This window comes from Salminus brasiliensis, chromosome 21, assembly GCF_030463535.1.
Source record: "Salminus brasiliensis chromosome 21, fSalBra1.hap2, whole genome shotgun sequence".
Lineage (NCBI taxonomy): Eukaryota > Metazoa > Chordata > Actinopteri > Characiformes > Bryconidae > Salminus > Salminus brasiliensis.
The window spans coordinates 554098-575781 of record NC_132898.1 but is presented as its reverse complement, the minus strand read 5'-3'; the positions used below and the strand labels follow the sequence as shown (position 1 = coordinate 575781).

Here is a 21684-nt window from a genome sequence, read left to right as displayed (position 1 = left end):
GCATCAAATAAATCACAGAATTAAATCGGGATAAACAATCCTCTCACAGTATTCCCGTGTTACGCTTACTCTGAAGGTGGTGGTTGTTGTTGTTGTTGTTGTTGTTGTCTTGGAGAAGAAAGGAGGTTCTGACCAGACTTTCAATTTCTTGTCCCTGTTGGAAACGAGAACCTCCCACTCTTCACCTCCTCTCTGACCAGGAGACTCACCCTGCAGGATATTGATCCTCTGTGAGTGAAATCACCTTAAATCTAATCAATACTGTCTGTTTTCTCTGTATCAGACGCCTTTGAGAATATAGTAGGATTAGTCCAGTGTTGGTGGTTCTTCTTTTAGGTGTTTTCGTCCCGAGAAGAGATCTGATTGGTCTGCTGCTTGTTTGCACTAAAAACAAACAAGAAAAAGGTCTACGTTCTCAAAATAGGGTTCTTCAGGGTTTTTTTAGTGAAGGTGGAACCATGACAACTCAAAGAACCATTTGAATGAGCATCAGAAAGGGTTCCACTGTTGTCATAGTGTCATAGAAGAACCTTTCTGTTGCTGTTAATAAAACCATTCCAGCACAAACTGCTAAAAGTAGAAGATCCTTGAGGAACTGTGGAGGAACCTCTTAAGGTGCTATGAGGAACCTTTTTCTTCTAAAAAACTTTTCTTAAAGGTTTCCCAAAGCACCTTAAGAGGTTCCTCCACAGTTCCTCAAGGATCTTCTACTTTTACCAGTGTAGAGAGGAACCATTTGAGCTGTCATGGTTCTGTAGAGCAGGTTCTGCGTGAGAGAACGTGATTGTGCCAGTGGGTGGAGCTACGCCATCATTAAATGCACTACTGGAACTGATAGAAATGCTGAGCTTCCAACATTCCTACAGCCCCTCTCACGGACTGTATTTAAGATGACCTCACTCGGGACCACATCACGCTGCTGCTGGAGATGGGGCAGTTTGCGGTTCTGTTCCGGGGTGGGCTCTGCGGTGCTGACCTCAGTCTGGAGGGCAGAACGTTCAAGCGTCCTTCTTGTGGCCGCAGACGTTGTGCCTTTTTGCAGAGGCCTAAATAAATGACGCTCTTCATGTCCAAAAGTATTCGGACAGCCCTTTTCATGAGTTCAGCTGCTTTAAGGTGTCTGACACAGGTGTTCACAGCTGTATAACCTCCACTGAAAAGCACTGGGGCTCTAAGGTCATCTAAGGTCACCATGCCCAACGGCGAGTGTTGGCTATGAAGCCCCCCTGGCATTGAGCTGTGGGGATCTCTGGAATGATGGCGCTCCATCCAATAGCTTTGGGAGGGGTGAGTTGAGTGGCAGAACTAATCATCCAACATCAGTATTTGACCTCACTGATGCTCTCTAATGTGGCTGAATGCAATCAAATGCTCCTCACAGCAATGGGATTGAGGGGGAGATTGGGTTCACCAGTCCATTTTCGAAATAAGAGCCATGCAGAGAGTCGGGGTGCTTCTGCTTCCTTGCTGCCTGTGCTCCCTTCACAAAAACAAACAAAAATAATAATAATATAATTATCAATAAATCATTCGTTAATAATTCATCATTTCTGACCTTATCTGACCTCACCTGTCTCACCTCCCACTCCAGGGTCCGGCGTTACGACAGGGGTCTTTTGGAGGTGGGTCGGCTGAGGCTGGCAGAGCTGCTGTTGCGGGACAGGCTGGGGCTGGTGGCTCCGGAGGGAGAAGTGGTTGGAGGGGTGGAGGTGGTGGGGCTGATCTCGGCGGGGCAGCCATGCTGCAGAAGGATGTCCACACACACCTGACTGCCAGCACGCCGCGCCATAGCAACCGCTGTCTGACCCACGGCATCCCTACTCCGTACGTCACTACCGTACTGTACAGAGAGAGACAGAGACACTGTTCATAGCAACCATAAGATATGCCATAGCAGCTAGTTAGCAGCACCATGCCAACCATCTAAAAACATCTATCTAAGGTAATACCCTTGTACATTATGTGTGATCCTAAAGTAAAAACCATCCTGCCAACCACCTAGCAACCACATAGTAACCAGTTTAAATAGCATAGCAACCATCAGGTATATCACCACAAGTAGTTTGTAGCACAACAACCATCAGATATGAGCAACTAATCAGCAGCACCATACCAACTGTCTACAATCCCACTGTCTAACATCCTAGCAACCACCTGGGACACCCTAGCAACCACCTAGCAACTACCTTAAGTAGTAAAACAAGCACTTAGCAACCAATCAGATATGGCGTAGCAACTATTACTATACCAAAATTCATCTTAGCAACCATCTGAGACACTCTAGCAACCACCTCACATCCAGTTTGAGTAGCATAGCAACTACCTAGTCACTATTACATATGGCATAGCAACTAGTTAGAAGAACCACATTGATTATCTAAAATCCATCTAGCAACCTCCTAGAAACCACCTGGAATAAAATGCATACTCTATAGCATCTACCTAGGATACCATAGCAACCTAGAAAAGTGTTTCTTTCTATTCCACCTTAAATGGTACAGCTGTTTCATTCTGGTGCCTGAGGCCAGTCTTAGCCTCACTGTTGCTATGCTAATAGATACTAAATGGACTCTTGCGCTCTTACCCAGATCAGCAGCTGTGTCATGACGACGTCTCCCACTTGACAGGCAGCATGCAGGGGGGACAGTGATTCGTGGACGGCCCCATTGCCATAGCGCATCACATAGGGAGACGGGGCGTTGATTTCCTCCTTAGTGCTGTGGGCCAGCAGGAGGAGGAATCTGGGCAGATCTCTGTCCATCACAGCTTTATAGAGGCGGGCAGACAGGGACCCGTCCAAGCCCTCATTCAGGGTGGAGAGCGGGGCCAAGAATAGCTTCTGCTCATATTTGGCCCGAATCCACGACTCCCGCTCCTCACTACCCAGAGAGACATTAACATTTAGGTCACAGAGTTAAAGGACCCACATCCTACAGCTTTTCATTTTATATTTTATTAGTTTTGGGAACCAAAAATGGACATAATTCATTCTTTATTCCTTGAAATTGAACACACTCTGCCTTTAAGACTGATATATGTAAATGATCTCTGCTCTTATTGGCTCCCCTTCAAAAAGCAGTCCCTGTTAAGTTGAACTAAATGGGCGGAGCTAAACTGCTGTAGGATGAATGGGTGTGGCTAAACTGCTGCTGGCTGAATGGGCAGCGCTCACCGTGTAGCATCAGGGCGGGGCTTGTGGCGACCTCGCGTTCGGCTCTCCCAGATGCTGTTGGCCATGTGGTTGCCGATGGCGATGAGCACTAGGGTGAGCTCATAGGGCCAGTCGTCCAGGTCCAGGGAGCGCACGCGGGACAGGTGAGTGCCCAAGTTCCTGTGGATCCCCGAGCACTCAATGCAGATCAGTGCTCCCAGGTTCAGACTCGCCCACGTTGGGCCTGTGAGGGGAAGACAGGTCTGAGATCAGCGCTAAGTGATCACTGTGGAACTACACTAAGTAGTAACTGCAGTACCTCTCCTTTCCACTAGTTGTCAGTAATTTTCACTGTTAATTACTGACAATTACTGACAGGGAGAGAGAGAGAGAGAGAGACAGAGTGAGAGAGAGAGACAGAGAGAGAGACAGAGAGAGAGAGAGAGAGAGAGAGACAGAGTGAGAGAGAGAGACAGAGAGAGAGACAGAGAGAGAGAGAGAGAGAGAGAGAGACAGAGAGAGACAGAGTGAGAGAGAGAGACAGAGAGAGAGAGAGACAGAGAGAGAGAGAGAGAGAGAGAGAGAGAGAGAGAGAGACAGAGTGAGAGAGAGAGAGACAGAGAGAGAGACAGAGAGAGAGAGAGAGAGAGAGAGAGAGACAGAGTGAGAGAGAGAGACAGAGAGAGAGACAGAGAGAGAGAGAGAGAGAGAGAGAGAGAGAGAGAGAGAGACAGAGAGAGAGAGAGAGAGAGACAGAGAGACAGAGACAGAGAGAGAGACAGAGTGAGAGAGAGAGAGAGAGACAGAGAGAGAGAGAGAGAGAGAGAGAGACAGAGAGAGAGAGACAGAGTGAGAGAGAGAGAGACAGAGAGAGAGAGAGAGAGGGAGAGACAGAGAGAGAGAGAGAGACAGAGAGAGAGAGACAGAGAGAGAGAGACAGAGAGACTCACTGGGGGCGTCACAGTCCACACAGAAGCTGTTTCCTTTAGCATTACGAATGGCCTGTATGGCCACTGCCTCACTCTGGCTGTTCCTTCTCGCCTACAGAACACACACACACACACACACACACACACATTAAACAGCTCACACACATCTGGAACACACACACTGACTCAGAGGTATGAGTACAGAGCTGCACTGTAACAGAGAAGACTGTATCTGTGATCAGAACCTAAATGACCATTTTTAACATTGTTCTATTTTATTATAGAATATTCTATTATTAATAATAATATTAATTAATAATAATAATGATAATATAACATATTTATATAACATTAAAGCAAATCATTAAAAACTGTGTGAATTTAAATATAATCTTAAAAATACAAAGAAAACATTTTTACAATTCAGTTAAAAGTAGATTTAATGACATTTTAATGTAAAAGTTCAAACATGTTGCTGAAGTGCTGTAAGTACTGCAGTTCTGTGTAATTCTGAGAGCAGATTAAATCTGAGACTTTCAGCTTAGTCCGTAAAGACGTTAAGCCCAGGTTCTCAAAGTGAGGCCCAGGGCCCCCCTCATGCGTGAGCCAGCATGTTTAAGAGATTCTGTGTTGATTTTAGATCAGACAGTGTTTTTCTGTGGGAAACGGAAGAGCGTCTGAACCCGAAACTCACTGAGACACAACAACCCCTCTACTGCAGTGCAGACCGCCCCCCTCTGCACTCTGCGCATTACCCCACACCAGCCTCTGTGAGCCCCTGTCAGCTCCGGCCCTGCTAAAGGGCTCTCAGGCCTCCCGGATAACCAACAGCTGATGTTTCTTACCTTGTTCCTGCTGCTCTCGCAGGACTGCAGGCTGGCCAGGATCTGGCTCTCGATGGCCTGAACCCAGGCATCCCGCTCCTCCTGGCTCTGAGCCTCAAAGTGCCACGTCTGCCCAGTGCTGGACACGATCAGGAACTCGCAGTTCTCATCGTCTGAACACATTCACAGGACAGAGTTACAGGACAATTCCCACCGGGAGAAACTCCACTGCAGTGTGAACGGCTGTGCGTGGAATCGTTTAATATGGGATGTAATTCAGGACGTTACACAGACTGAGTCCTGGTGACGTAGGTGGTTATTACAGCAGATGTACCAGCATGCAAACACACAGCAGTTACAGCACAGCTCATGCGTCATCACTACGGGGTCTTTCCAGCTTCTTCTCAGAAAACTGAATAAATGATCTACTGTAACAACAGCAGTAAAAGCACCTTCCCACTAATCACCTCCAGTAGAAGAACCAGAGTAGCAGCTCAAGAACCGCAGTGAACCTCTGCAGAACATCTAACATCTATCAGCACTGGAGCCGAAGTGTTAGATTCTACTCCTGGAGCCTTTTGGTGAGAGAAAACACTAAAGTCCAGGATCTCTCTACAGTGGAGGTGAATGGAAGCAGGCGTCGGTCACCATGACTACAACACAGATACAGCCCATAATTGATGATGATGAAGGTAAAATAGTGGAGGATCTCAACTAATCCAGTTTTCTTTAGGGACTACTTTCTGTAGCTGCACTACACCCTGCAGCATGTATCCCTCCACCATTTTAATGATCTGATTTTAAAAGCAGGTTCTAGAGCCGAGCTCTTCTCAGAACTCTGGTAGAACCGTGTCTCAGGCATCAGGCAGCGTCTTCATCACCATTAGGTGAAGAACTTTCTGTGAGGAGCTTTTATTAGAGCTTCAGACGTCTGCTTCCCTTCACCTCCACTGTAGAACTCCAGCTCTGACTGAGGGAGCTTATCTAGAACCTCCACTGTAGAAATCCAGCTCTGACTGGGGCAACTTATCTAGAACCTCCACCGTAGAACTCCAGCTCTGACTGGGGAGCTTATCTAGAACCTCCACTGTAGAACTCCAGCTCTGACTGGGGAGCTTATCTAGAACCTCCACTGTAGAAATCCAGCTCTGACTGGGGGGAGCTTATCTAGAACCTCCACTGTAGAACTCCAGCTCTGACTGGGGCAGCTTATCTAGAACCTCCACTGTAGAACTCCAGCTCTGACTGGGGAGCTTATCTACAATAGAAGGAGTGTTTTACACTGAACCCCACTCCCTCCCTCTGACTGACTGTTTTTTTACCATTGTTAGGAACAGAAGCTGAAAGGTGTAGAAGAATAACTAACAGTGAGCTGGAGCAGGAAGCTGGATTGACCCCTCAGTGTTTATGTGAGTGACCGGTCCTCTGTTTTGGTTTACCTGTCTTGTTTATGTTTCTTAAGCTACCGAAGCTTTTCAGTTTCCACATTTTGCGCTTGGCTGGAAAAAATCAGGAGAAGAAAAACAAAAAGAGACAAATATGAGAAAGAGAGGAATACCAGACCTGCCCAGAACAGGGGTGGACGCAGCAGCACAAGCAGGGACACGCTCTGTAAAATCTGACCCCAGAATAACACCACTAGCAGCATGTGGCGGAGGTGGTAGAGTAACACTACAGGATTTTACACTAATATGACTCTATGGGTTCTGCAGCGTTACACAGCAGTTCTGGAGAGAGGTTCTCCTCCTGCAGCTCCACCACCAAACCTCCATAGTGCAGTAGCAGCAGCAGCGCTCCGGCCCGGAGTGGGAATGACGAGACGCCCTTCTCCCTGTTCCAGCCAGTCTGTGGAGCATCAGCATGATCCTGAAGCTGCTGGTTTGAGGTGGAGCTGATGCAGGATGATGGTTTAAGTGGAAGGGTAAATTTAATGAAGATCTGACTTGTCGTCTCTGCTGCCACTCAGCCTCACTGTAACAGCAGGACTTTTATTTTGATGTTATTTAGTGAAGTAGAAACACAAAGAAAGGACTTTTAAAGCAGTGCAGGAGAGACGCACTGCCCTCAGTAACGGGCAGAACTGCTAAAAGTGAGCTGTGGTCCTACAGTGATGTCACTGCTTCACTGCACTGTGATGAACACACACACACACACACACACACTCTCGGGGGGATCTGATACCCTGTGTCTGACTGCTGCTATAATTAGTAGGTAGGGTGAGTAGTATTGATCTACTGGCTCAGTTTCCCATTTCTGGATCTGCACCAGATTACAGATGTCTTACTGACAGCAGCATCTTCAGCAGCATCTTCAGCAGCATCTTCAGCAGCAAACGCTTTGAAGTGCTCAGTGCTCAGATCTTCCAGCTGTTCTCCAGGGAGTGTCAGCAGCAGTTCTGAGGTGTTCTCCATCAAAACAGACAGAACCCAGAACGTATTCAGGGTCACTGTGGAGGTGAACTCAGTTCCACAGTTAGGAACCATGGTGTGGTCTTCTAGAGCAGACTCTGCTGTTTGTCTGTTGTGTGTGTGTGTGTGTGTGTGTGTGTAGGTTTTCAGGGGCTGTTCATCTCGAATAATAACGATGCTTGTGCACCTGAGCCCACCTGCAGTCCCCAGGCAGGTAAATATAGGATTCATACAGAAATACAGTACACACACAGAACACACCCCCACCCTCAGCGCTGTGCTCACCTTCAGCCTGACCGATGGTGGTGTCCGCTCTCTGATTCATGCTCTTCTTCCTCGGTGCTTCTTCTGTCAGTCACCGGAGACGTGCTGGGGGTCTTTAATCAGCGGGGGGCTCAGCACTCCCTCAATCTCTGTAATGTGGCAAACCTGCAGGTCTGATCCCACACATAACCCTGACACACTGAAACCATCTATAACTCTTATATGATTTTATTATTACTGCTACTACTTCTGTTACTACTATTAATAACAATCATAATATTACTGCTACTAATAATGATACTAATACTAAAACCAACACTACTATTGTTACTGCATACTACAACCACTACCTACTGCTACTACTACCATAACTACTACCTCAACTACTACTGCTACTACTACCATAACTACTACTACTATTACTGCTACTACTACTGCTGCTACTACTACTGCTACTACTACTACTACTGCTACTACTACTGCTGCTACTACTACTGCTACTACTACTACTACTACTGCTACTACTACTACTACTACTACTACTACTACTACTACTACTGCTACTACTACTACTACTACTACTACTGCTACTACTACTACTACTACTGCTACTACTACTGCTACTACTACTACTACTACTACTACTACTGCTACTACTACTAGTACTACTACTACTACTACTACTGCTACTACTACTACCTACGCTACTGCTACTACTACTACTACTACTGCTACTACTACTTACTACTACTACTACTAACTGCTACTACTACTACTACTACTGCTACTACTACTACTGCTACTACTACTACTACTACTACTACTACTGCTACTACTACTACTACTGCTACTACTACCATAACTACTACCTCAACTACTACTACTACTACTGCTACTGCTGCTACTAGTAGTTACAATGATAATAATCGGGATGATAATAACATCAATATGAGTAAAGGTATGTTTACATACCAAAACTCTGGACTTTACTGGACAGTGTAAACGAGCGCTGCACCTCTCGTTGACCTGCAGGACTGAGCACTCCGGCTCCCTCGTCCACAGTTAACAGGCCGCTCGGGAAGGCAGCAGCTGAGAGCGGAAATGGGGCACACAGCCATCCATCACTAAAGCACTAATTATTATTTCTTAAATTGATTAATGACTCTGAGCTGCTCGCTCACCTGCACCCCCCTCTAGTCCCGGCACATCCTGGACTAACCCATTGTGTCCAGGCAGGGGGCCGGCAGATGGGGCTGCCCTGGGGGGACGCTTCCCTGGAACCTTCACTGTCACTCGCAGCAGATCTATCTCCTTCCCATGGATGTTCTGCATGTACTCCTACCAGCAGGAACAATAAACACACACACAAACATAACAATTAGAATGTAATATTTTTATAATGCAAAGGTTTGTGCATGCTGTAGGCCAAAAGACAGATTTTCTGTGGGTTTGAATAACTGACAAGGACCCCAGCACACACATCCCCCCTCCCCCCAATGACTGTCAAGAACCTGCAGGACAGTTTATCCAAGAGGGTGGTGCAGCAGTGGTCTACTGTGCAGCGTTGTCTACACAAACATGAACTTCAGTGTGTGTGTGTGTGTGTGTGTGTGTGTGAGACTCACGCTGACGTTGGAGTGGTAAGACAGCATCCCATTGTTAGACAGAGTCACATATTTCTTCTTCCACTCCTGTTTGAGAGAATTCCCACTGCGCTTGAGGAGAATGCTCTGAGAGAGAGACAGAGAGAGAGAGAGAGAGAGACAGAGAGAGAGAGAGAGACAGAGAGAGAGAGACCAGAGAGAGAGAGAGAGAGAGACAGAGAGAGAGAGAGAGAGAGAGAGAGAGAGAGAGAGAGAGAGAGAGAGAGACAGAGAGAGAGAGAGAGAGAGACAGAGAGAGAGAGAGAGAGAGAGAGAGAGAGAGAGAGAGAGAGACTTGACTGACATGCAAATGGTTCCTTCAGTTTGATACAGTACCCTTGCCTTTACTAAAGAACCCTTATTTTAAAGCTGATTGGTTCTATGGTTCCATCAATAACATCTATACATCTATAACATGAAGAACCCAAACAGCTGTCACATAGGGGTGCTAGACACACACACACACACACACACACACACACACACACACACACACCTGTTTGATAGGGATTGCTCGGCCAATGCCAAAGTCTCCTTTGCTGTCAACACTCCTCCTCTCTGAGTCACTGCCTCGCCGAGCCTGAGAGAAACACACACACACACACACACACACACACACACACACACACACAGGGCTTTGTAATAAACACTTCTGTAGGACACAGGCTCTGTAAACTTTCATCCAATGGAACAGCTGTACTTTATGTTGGACAGATGATGTAAACATGGGGTTGGAGGGTACACAGTACAGAGTGGAGGGGGTTAGGGGTTAGGGGTTAGGGCTAGTGACTAACTGTAAATCGGGCAGTTCGGCCATGGCTGCGCAGAGATACAGGCGTAGCACTGCCCAGCTTCTCCCCTCCGGACGTCCCGCTGATGTCCTTGTGACTGATGACCGGAGTGGAGGGCAGGGAGGAGGAGTAGTCACTGCTCTGACCTCCGTTACTGGCCTGGACAGAAGGACAGAGGAACAGGTCAAAGCGAGCGCTGCTGTAGCCGAACCCTTCCTACAACACCTGGAACACATCCAGCTCTTTCTCTGTGATGTTAGAGGAACCAAGGAACCTCTGGTGCTGTACAGAACCGTTCTTTATTAAACAGTGTGGGTTATCTGGGTTCTGTGAGCAGTGCAGGGGAGCAGAAGTGGAGGTGTAAGCGTGACTCACCTGGCCTGGGAAGGCTCCAGACAGCGGTGTCGATCCTCCGGAGTGGCTGGGGGAGTTCGGGAGAGATCTGCAGGAGGCGTACAGAGCCAGCTGCCTCTTCATCGCCACCATCTTCTGCGCGGCTGCAGAACCAACCCAAACACAGTTCTGTACTCTACCAGGTACTACACAGGTACTATGCAGAACATATTCAGGTACTATACAAATAGTTTTCAGGTACTATACAATTACTAGGCAGATAGCTTTTGGGAACTATTCAGGTACTATGGAGGTAGTATTCAGGTACTATGAAGGTATTATTAAGGTACCATGCGGGAAACATTCATGTACTATACAGGAATTCAGGTACTATGCAGATAGCATTTGGGTACTATTCAGGTACTATGGAGGTAGTATTCAGGGACTTTTCAGGTACTTTTCAGGTACTATACAGGTAGCATTAAGGTACTATACAGGTACTATGCAGATCATATTCAGGTATTATACAGACATCCAACATCTATGGGCTCTAAAGTACATCCTGTTTCAGTCTCCTTCCAAAGCTATGTACATGACCGTATATACTGTACATAAGGGACTGCCTACACTGCTTATAACAGTACACAGTCCTGCACTCTCACCCTCTGTAAACACCCGGTTAACGTTCAGCCCATAGGTGGCGCAGGTCTCGTAGTAGGTGCAGCGATGGACGTCTGAACACAGCTGCCTGGCTCGAGCGTCGTCGATCACCCGCGGATTAGTGCTGGTTATTTTATCTGAGCGAGAAAAACACACAATCAGGACTCAGGAATTTGATAAGAAACCTGGTCTGGTTGTTTTGAGTTTAATGAGTACTTTAAAGCCCCCATCTCACCCTGAGTGCCCACCACAATGAAGGGGATTTCTGCAATGTTACGGTGGAGGCTCAGCTGCCTGTAGATGTTGTACACCTCCAGAAAACTGCTCTCATTCTCCAGACTAAACACCAGGATCACACCGTCCACCCAGCTGCAGAACTGAGGACAGGAGGGACAGTGAGTCAGAGGGACAGGGGGAGACTGGAGCCGTGTCCGAAACAGCGGCCTGTTCACTATGTAGTGCACTACATTGAGGTTCTAGTACAAGTGCAAGATTAGTGCTGCTTGAAAGAGATTTCGCTTGCGATGGATTTGGCTGTTTGGACACCCAGGAGGACATTGGTTCCCCCACCTCGGCACCAGGACAGAGAAAACTGAGCCTCTCAGAAGGACTCTCTGCACAGATCTGGATTTGACCACGTTCTGGTCTACGTTTGGCCTTATAGGCCAGCATCAGGGTTTTAAATCTACAGCCACTGGATCTGTTCTGGATCAGCTGAAGGGTCTGATGGAACTCAGAGGTAGACCAGCTAGGAGGGTGCTGCAGTAGTCAAGCCCAGTGTGGGCTGTGTGGTCTCTCTAGACCAGGGGTGGACAACAGAACCAGATCTTCCAAACCTGGCAATTAACAGTTAATTCAATTCCAACCTTTCCGGATCAGAGCTGCCCTGGGCTGAGAAACCTGCAGGACGAGGATAAGAGGTGGTTGCCCAGAACTACACCAAAGCTACTACCCTCACCGATTCAGCTCAGTTCTCTGCATGTTTCGGACACCAGTTTCGGACACAGTTCTAGAGCCAGTGGAGATACAGGGGAATGCAGCAGGATGACGAAGCCGAGGGCGAAGAGCAGAGGAAGTAGAGGACATACCTGTGGGTCTGGAAGTCCAGGCTCCTCTCTCATCAGCAAGAGGTGGCTCTGTCCATCAACGAGCACATCCTTCTTAAACATGCCCCCTGAAACAACACACTCAGGATATTGTTAACCCATTAGTGTCCACATCTCAAAAGCTTCATCCGTACGTTCTCTGAGCTTCTCTGATACAGAGCCTCCCGTCAATACATCAGCGAGCTGCCAGGCATCCTCAGCAGCAGTCTGAAACTCATGTCAGGCGTGATTCACTGCACTGATCGCTACAAGTCAGTCACAGAGACGGCAACAGTGTTCAGCTTACCCTCGGGACTCTCCAGAGGCAGGTAGCTGCCAGTCATGTAGCGATGGACCAGAGCTGACTTGCCGCTGAGCAGACTGCCTAAGATACCCTGAGAGGAAGAGATACTGTGGTAAATCATACATCAGGAGCAAGAGAATCACTCAGGTGAACATACAGTACAACGGACCTGGATACGGTGTCAGGGAGGAGACCAGGGAGGTTCTGCTGAGCCGTGAGTTTGATTATTTGGAGTGTCAGCAGTTACAGTACACAGCTAACGGACCAAACACTGCTGTACTGACACAGTTTGATACGAGCCTTAAAGCACGTGGACCTGCCTTGTAACTCGCTCACGTTTAGCAGGCTGAAGATTGTCCACAGGGGGGTGCTGTTAGTACTCAAATAGCCTTTGGTGCTTCTCATCAATGAGAAGTGTGTTCTTGTTTTTTTACAACCTGATAATTAATAGAAATATTATTTAGTGATAGAAAAAAAGTTCTCTCCTACCAGACGCAGGTCCTGGATGGCTCGACTCAACATCCATTCTTGACTTGCAGCACAGGCTGAGGGGGGGGGGGGGGGGGGGGGGACAGTAAAAATGACTTTTTAGAAAAACAGGAAAGTTTATTAGTGTGCATTTTAGTTTATTTTATACATGAGCTTATATATATATATATGATTTTCTAGACATAAAAATGTAATTATAAATATAAATAATAACAGTAAGTGTAAACCCATTTTCACTGATAAAAATCACCCCAAACTGGCTGTACCCCACATCGCCCACATTCTCCTCATTTCTGCTGAGTGACCCCTGAGTGGCTCCGAGGAAAACTTTCAAAGTCATCAGGTTCCTCTGCTGCACACAATGACACTGTTCGGCAGGGAAGGCCTTCTATTGGTGGGCTGGCAGTGCCCCCAAACGTGCTCAGTCGCGGGTCCAGATGGCACGAGAGCGGATGGGGGGGGGGGGGTGTTGAGAGGCTGAGTGGAGGTGAAGGGAACGAGGGCTGGGAATGAAGCGCTGCTCAGTGGGAAAGCGTCGGACAGACTCCAGTTCATTAACGGGAACGCTGTACACAACATGCGCAGTGCTGGTGTTTACAGTGAGTCTGAGAGTGTGAGGAGGGAGTGTGAGGTACGAAAGGTATGAAACAAAAAAGCTAATGTGGGACCATCTGCTCCACCACACCGCCGTATCATCACTAAACCCGAGCCTCACCCGAGGACTTTCATTTTAACCTGCATGTTTTTCATACCCATGTTTTCTCGAATACGATGGGTGATGGGTTTATACATCACTGTTCACAAGAGGGGTAAGGGCCTTGCCCAACAGTGGCAGCTTGCCGAGCCCGGGTATCAAACCCACAACCCTGTCATCAATAACCTGGTGCTCTAACCGCCGAGCCACCACTACCCCCAAAGTGTCCAGAGGTGCAACATATCTAGTCAATCCTGGGAATCAAACCTACAACCTTCCACTTGCCGTTTGCATTTCTCTTAACCCCAGTGGCACAGTCTACCTAGTGGGTCCTGGGATTTGAACCCACAACCTTCCACTTGCTGGCTCATTTATATTATCACAATTAACACAGCCTACCCAGTCAGTCAGTCAGTCCCGGCAACTTGCCAGTTGCCACCTTATTTCTCGTACCCAGTGAGTTCTGGGATTCGAACCAACAATCTTCCTGTTGCTGGCTCATTTCTCACACCAACAGCTTCGCCATCTATCGACTCAGTTCGAACCTACAGCTCAATTCTCTTAACACCAGTAGCACAGTCTATCTATTAAGTCCTGGGATTAGTACCCACAACCACCCAGCTGCTGGCTAATTATTCTTACCACCAGCTCCAACTGTTATTAAATTTGATTGAATTAGTGCTGCATTTAATGAATGTTAAAGTAAAAACTGTTCATTTTTCTTGTTTCATCTTCAGGAAATGAAAGAGTGGGTTGTGGTGCGGAGTTTGTAAGAGGAACAGTGTCGAATCTGAACATACGTGTTTGGCTGCGCTGCTGTCAGCTGTAATCTTTGATCTTGTTAAAGTCTCAGAATTAAAGGCTTTGAACTGAAATCTGAAGCGCAGGATGACTCACTCAGCTGTTTGAACAGCAGGAGCTAAAAATAGAGGCTGAGCTACTTTTATTTTTCTTTACATCTTTTTATGATCATCACTTTATATCTATGCTACTGATATCAGGCGTGATTTTAATGGGGGGGTTCCATCTTGACACAATGACAGCTGATAGTTGAGGCTTTGTGTTCGAAGTTCTAGGTTATTGATCACAGGGTTGTGAGTTCTATACCCATGTCAATTAATCTGCCACTGGTGGTCTTTGAGCAGGTCCCTTAACCCTCTCTGCTCCAGGGGGTGCTGTGGCAACTCTGACCCTGGCTTTCTGAGCTGGGAGAATTCTGTTGTTCTTAAATATTGGAGAAAAAGCGTAACGCTGGCTCGGCCCTGTGATATCAGGAGGTGTGTTTAGCGCTGCACAGTTAAGTTCTCTGGCTGGAATATTAACCGGAACGAGAGCGAGCTCTTACCTATTAATAATACATACATGAAGGAAGTCGTTACAGGATATGAAGCCTAGTGGCTGAAAAAAGAAATTAATTACCTTTGACTAAGAACGACTAGAACTATCAGCAGCACCGAAACTCCAGTGAACTGCAGCTGAGCCGATATTACACTCATTATTATTATTATTACAATTATTATTCCATTCAATAAACAGATGAACTCCACCCCGTCACATCTTCATAATTTAGATTTATTTACACACCTCTTATTTACCAAAATGCTGTAGTCAGAGTGTGGGTTTGAGGGGTTTGGTATGAAATGCTCGGTTCTAGATAATCTCCCCCAGTTAGAGCTGGAGTTCTACAGTGGAGGTTCTAGATAATCTCCCCCAGTCAGAGCTGTGGTTCTACAGTGGAGGTGAAGGGAAGCAGACGTCTGAAGCTCTAATAAAAGCTCCTCACAGAAAGTTCTTCACCTAATGGTGATGAAGACGCTGCCTGATGCCTGAGACACGGTTCTACCAGAGTTCTGAGAAGAGTTCGGCTCTAGAACCTGCTTTTAAAATCAGATCATTAAAATGGTGGAGGGATACATGCTGCAGGGTGTAGTGTAGTGTAGTCTAGTGTAGTGCACGGCTACAGAAAGTAGTCCCTAAAGAGAACTGCATTAGTTCTGATTCTCAACTATTTTATCTTCATCATCATCATCATCATCATCATCATCATCATTCCATATTAAACTCAGAAGACTCGTGTAGCTGCACTGGTGGGTTTGGATAGGAGATAAATTATGGGCTGTATCTGTGTGGTAGTCATGGCGACCAACGCCTGCTTCCATTCACCTCCATTGTAGAGAGATCAGAGAATTGTAGAGTTGAGCGTTTCAGGCTGGTTAATGATAAAACTCACTAAAGCTGCAGATCCTCTCGTCTCCTGTGTGTTGATTCTTCTAACCATGTCTTTATCTCCCCTCATTCAGTGAACACCCTGCCCCCCCTTCTCTCTCTCTCTCTCTCTCTCTCTCTCTCTCTCTCTCTCTCTCTCTCTGTGAGTGAGGGCTAAAGGATGATTAGGACTGTATTCAGGGGACTTCAAGGCCAGCCTTCGCCCACATGAGTCATCAGGCACTTCTCACAGAGGCCCATGGCAGTGTATGCCTGATAGAAGCTATGAATTACATCCACCACACACGAACACGTACGCACACACACACACACACACACACATTCTCTTCTATGGCACTATGAGAGATGGACACACCCGCGAGTTTGCAGGTGAGCCTGAACTGCAGCACCGAGCTCAGCACGATCTGCTCCAGGATCAGCCAAGAGGCCTCTTTCTTGCCCAGCTAATGAATTACCCATTTACACCATCTAGCACTGAGCGAGCGAGCGAGAGAGAGAGAGAGAGGGAGAGAGAGAGAGAATCACATAGTGTGCTCCTTGTATGCAATGAATCACACTGAAAAAATCGCTCCCAGGTTCAGTCAGGCAGCACAGCTCAGCCGGAGTCTCGAGGAATCACGTTCAGCATCCTGTCAGCGGTAAATTAAAGACCCTCGCTCCTGCCATTTTCCCCCATTTTTTATTCGGGGGGTGTGGTGGGGGGTGGGGGGACAGTGCTATTCAGGATTCTGGAAGAATCCAGATTCACCCACCCACCCTTCCTTTCCTCGCAGTGCATCTTTCCCCTGTTCCTTCATCCCTACCCTTCTCCCAGCCAGCACACTACCAACCACCAACCATGCACCTAGCATCTCTCTCCCTCTCTCTCTGCTTCACTGTTGCCATGGCAACCTGTCCTCCAGAAACTGCCTCTCTCCTGCATGTTAAACGTGTTCATAGAAACGGCGGTGCACACCGACAGAGAGAGAGAGAGAGAGACAGAGACAGAGAGACGGGAACGGTGCACAAACCCTCGGAGACGTTTACATCTCGACATTAACGTTCAGGGTTCTCACGGTTCTTTATGCCGCAGCGTTGTGCCATCAAGTAGCTCATGTAGTCTCCTATCCTGAATCTCAGACTCTTACCCTCATGTGTCTGATTTGGGTTCGAGGCTCTCGAGGTGATGATTGTAATTACAGCTTCAGTCTTTTTCACTCTCTTTCCCCTACAAACACCGAGCGAATTCCCCGAGCGATCACACAGCAGGTTATCTGGCAGCCATGTGAAAGGTACGAGTGGTAGGATAGCATCTCTTTGCCACTCCCATCCCAAACCTCTCGCTTCTTCTCATCTTGTTCACCTTTCATCGGGGTGTGCAGCCTGTTTTAGGCATGAGCTCATTGTAAAATGACCCTTGGCTGCAAATGAGACATACATTCGCTACCTGTGCACAGATGTTATCTAATAGCAATGGGAACTGTGGTCCAAAGTCAGGCCCCGACAGAATCTAACCCGTCTCCTTCTGTTCTGATGGATTTCTGATGGAGGTCTTAACTAACCCACACCAAAGCTCTAGTCTGTGACTGTCATTTACAAGACACAGTCCCATTCATTCCATTGTGGAGGTACAACGCATGTGAGGGTTAAAGCTTTCTGAAGCATCAGAGGGGACGTTCCCTGGATGGTGGAATCTGGTTTGAAATGATGCCCAATTTCTCTCTGGCTAGTTTCAGTGAAACTACCTGTGGGAACATCTGGAGAGCTTTCTGTCCTGTCCACCTTTTCAGCCCACAACTCCTTGGCAGACATGCTCTCATCTCTCTGCACCATTTTCACTATCCAGTGTTACACATAAGCCTCATCGTGCTTCAAGAATACCACCAACTATTTGCATGCAAGAACATCTCTCCCCCCAGGGAGCACTTAAAAGATAATGAGGACATTTAATGGAGAAGAACTGGGTGCAGAGTAAAGAGAAGGTCAATGGGAAGCGCCAAGCAGGATGCCACCAATGCTAGGATTTGTTGTGGGGTCAGGGGTGGGCAGCTGATTTGCCTGTGCTCCAACAGACCTGCTAAACAGACCTGGCACATAACAGGTAAGTTGAATTAGGTGTGCCGGAATCTGGACCTCCAGGACCGGAACTGCCCACGCCTGTTCTAGATCTAGAACAGTTTTCTAAATGTTATTGTCATTGTACTTAATACTGACCTTCCTCCTCACTGGACCCTCTCTGCATGGGGCTGTGAAGGGGGATTGGAGTGGCTGGGACCGCTGGAGTGGTTGCCGGGGACTGCGTGCTCTTGGTGAAAATGCCGCTGATAAACTTCAGCATTTTCCGGTCTTTGCCTGAGGCGTGGGCAGAAGTACGCTGCCCAGCAGATGCTCCACCCTGGACCTCCTTTCCCTTCTTCAGGTCCTCAGAGAGCAAATGCAGGTCACTGTTGTCCAGTGTACGGCTCTTGCCCTTCCGCTGCGGTTTGGTCGGCGGCCGCACGGCGGGAGCCGGCAGCGAAGTCGATATCGTTTTCAGCTTTTCCACTCGAGGACTGTCGCGAGATACTAGTCCAGGTCCTGCAAATCCTTCTTCCGCCACCATTAGCGGCTCAATGCCGAACCGTTGGTACATGCCTCTCCCCTCGCTTTCTGACCAAGAGGCCCGGTAAGGCCCCATCGTCATGGTGATGGTAACCGGGGGTGAGTGCTCTCTGGCCTTGCAGTCCAGGCTCTTGGCGGAGGAGGAGATGCTCTTGCTGGTCTCCTTGAGCTCACGGCGATTCATAGTCACCGCAGCGTGGGATCTCAGCAAGGCCTCGGGACGCTGGCTGAGATGGATTGGAAGGCTGGAGCGGACTGATGTCCCGTTTGACACACCAGCATCCGAGGCCTTTTCTGATGCCGGGGTGTAAACGTCAGGCTTACACAGCTCTGCTTTATAAACATCCTCTCTCCTTTCATCACCATCAGGAGACAGTCCTGCAAAGGATTCGCCCCTAATTTCCTTGCGATGTTCCCTGCCCTTGTATTTGCCGACCACAGGTGGGCCACTCGTGCCCTTAGGTTTCGGTGGAGGTGCTCTGACGGGACCTACGTTGTTACTCTCTTGTCTTCTCTCAGTATTAGGCTTCCGTGCCCTGAACTCAACCTTCTGCTCCTCAGCCTCAGAACATGCAGGGTCCCTCTCATTCTCTGGAGTCTTGCTTACCTCCTCCACTTTTTCCTCCTCCGGTGTTTGTGCTCCATGTTCTGGACCCTGGACGAGGGCTGGGGTCTGTGGTTTAGTCGGCTCGGCCCCTTCATCAGCCCCTATGGCCTCGACCTTGACCAGAGTTAGGGAGATGAGGTAGGTGGTTCGTCGCTGCAGGCTCCCTGAGTGGCTCATGTGGGTAGCGGTGGAGTCTTCGAGCCCTTTAGGTGAAGATGATACTGGATCGAGTGACGGTGAATATCAACACCAATCAGCTATGCCTGGGGGACCCGATAGGTAGAGCCTGAACAGGCCATCAGACGTCAAGCTGTTGAGCAAGCCGAGGCAACGGACGCCTCAATGTGGAACGAGCGGAATCCGCGTTTTACAGTCCTGTAGTCGCTTATTAACATGAGGAACGACAACCTGGAGCGCTGGCTACATTCAGATAGCACATGTTACAAAACGGGAGGGAGGTAAGGGAGGGAACGCCAGAAAGAGGAAGAAATCCCGACCTGACGAAGAAGGCTCAGTCCTGTATCCGTTTTCTACTTCCTTTCATTCACAGATGCTTCTTCCACTCTCCTTCGCATCCCACAGATGGTTGGCATCCCATCCCTCCATCCCTCCTGGATCAGTGGAAGTGCTGCTCACTGTCTGGGATTTGCAGACGGGAGGTTACAGTATGGTCTAGACTCTGGCATTATGCAACCTAGGGTACGAGCACGACTTCTTCCCCCGCTAAGAAAATCCCTCGCAGTCCATTCACAAGGAAAACTCTGCCAGCATCCGAAGAGTCCTTGCCATGTGCCTCCGCTCCACCTGTTTATTTCCCCCGGTGAGCTCTTTAATTCCTCCGGATCAGCGCTCCGTTGCATTGCAATGTTTGCTCAGTCGAGGGATTGGCAAGTCACAGTGTGGTGTAATCCACATGATGTGATTGGTCTTCTGTGCTTAGAAATGAGCTGCGTTAGAGGACAATAAAAGGCAGCCCAGTTCAGAGCGGAGAGGCGGTCTGAAGGAGATGACGCGGGGGGGAGAAAAAGGATGCTGGCTGCAAGCGCAGGAAATCCACAGCCGATGCAGCATGGCTCCACCACGAAGGAGGGAGAACCTGTCAATGCAGCCTCATCCCGCAACACGCCACGCTGGACCGGGGGAAGAGGAGAGGGGGAGCAGGAGCCGTTCTGGAAGATGTAGAAAACCGTTTACCGCCGCATCCTCATCCTCTCGCTTGCTCTCTCCCTCGCTCTCTCACACTCTCTCTCTACCATGTCTCAGGCAATTAGCAAGTCAAATTTTGCGGAGGAGGGAGGGGAGAGTAATAGACACACACGCACACACACACACACACACACACAGGGAGAGCAAGAGTGAAGGACTGTGTGTGTGTGTGTGTGAGAGAGAGAGAGAGAGCGAGAGAGAGAGAGAGAGAGAGTGAATGCATTCAGCCCCTCTACACCCCTCCTCTGTCTCTCCTCCCCCTCAAAGCCACCCTGCCTTCCAACCCCCTGCCTGCTCCGGCCGAGTCACACAGCCTGAATGATGGAGGGAGCGCTGCAGATGTGCGGAGCGGGAGGGAGCGGAGACGGGGAAAATTCCAGAGATCCGTTCTCCTTCAGCACAGTGTGACTCCTGGGACAAAAAGGAGCAGCTTTCCCCTAGACTCTACCTCTCCACCCTCGGCCGCACCACCCCGTTCCCACCCTCCTCTCCTCAAACTCTCAGTCTCAGTAAAATGGGACACGGCAGCGAATCACGAGGAGTGTTCGGAGAGTCGCACAGACAGGGACAAGCTCAGTCAGAGGAATTGGGAGGGGACAGCAGAACTTGGGTGGATGGATGGGTGGGAGAGCAGCGAGAGTGTGAGCGAGACCTAGATTAGTCTCATTCCTATTTACAGAACATGCACTGTCCAGAAGTATGTGGACACTTGCTTTTTCCGTTGAAAATGGGAATTTACAGAGGGTTTGTTGGCCTTTGCTGGAGTAACAGCCTCTGAAAATTGCTGTGAGGATCTGATTGCATTCAGCCACACATGAGCATCAGAGAGGTCTGGCTGGGAATGCTGTATGATTAGTTGTGGATCCTACATCTCAAAGGAACTGGAGGAAGCTCCATCCCTCAGGAGAACTCAGCCCAATGCACCACAGTCCAATGATGGGGGGCTTTATACCTCTCTAGCCCACCCTCTGCATCGGGCATGGGGGCCTTTGCGACTTATAGACTCTTATATTGTTGTATGTTGTTAACAGCTAAGGTGACAATCAGATCCAGCTCTGCATTTCAGTGTGTGTGTGTGTGTGTGTGTGTGTGTCTGACTGATGCTTGTTTTGGTCTCAGCTAAATCCATTTTTGAGAATTTGAGGATCACTAATATGATTATCACAACATTACTCATGCATCTTGCCGGTGTGCTTTCCCCAGGCCTGTGTGTGCCTGTGTGTTTATACCAATTAGCCCTGTTACTCCAATCAGGACACCCTGAAATTAGGGTTTCACAGTGTCACAATGCCTCAGGACTACAATCGCAGTATGCTCCCAGAATGCACTTTCAGACTCAGGCACTCACGAACAGAAACAAGCTCCCAAACGGGATCTTAGATAAACACAAATCAACATCATTAAACAGCTTATCAGGTTGCAGTTTTCTTCTTCCTGAAAATGCACTATATGGACAAAAGTATTGGGACACCTGCTCATTCACTGTTTCT

The 21684-nt window shown here is 48.3% G+C and overlaps 2 protein-coding genes across 2 annotated transcripts in view; one reads left to right on the top strand and one right to left on the bottom strand.

Moving 5' to 3' along the window:
• Positions 1-21684, top strand: part of rpl29 (ribosomal protein L29) — a 210900-nt gene that overhangs the window by 10637 nt on the left and 178579 nt on the right. The window lies entirely within an intron of this gene.
• LOC140542829 (arf-GAP with GTPase, ANK repeat and PH domain-containing protein 1-like) lies at positions 691-20399 on the bottom strand. The gene is given in 22 exon segments (XM_072665769.1): positions 691-1480; positions 1571-1840; positions 2585-2879; positions 3173-3395; positions 4102-4192; positions 4926-5077; positions 6344-6403; positions 7598-7650; positions 7652-7686; positions 7688-7725; positions 8549-8665; positions 8758-8914; positions 9202-9306; positions 9716-9799; positions 10014-10169; positions 10386-10507; positions 11006-11140; positions 11239-11380; positions 12092-12177; positions 12396-12483; positions 12882-12937; positions 17995-20399. Coding segments are annotated over 21 exon segments (3606 nt in total). The 5' UTR covers positions 19166-20399; the 3' UTR covers positions 691-1480; positions 1571-1600.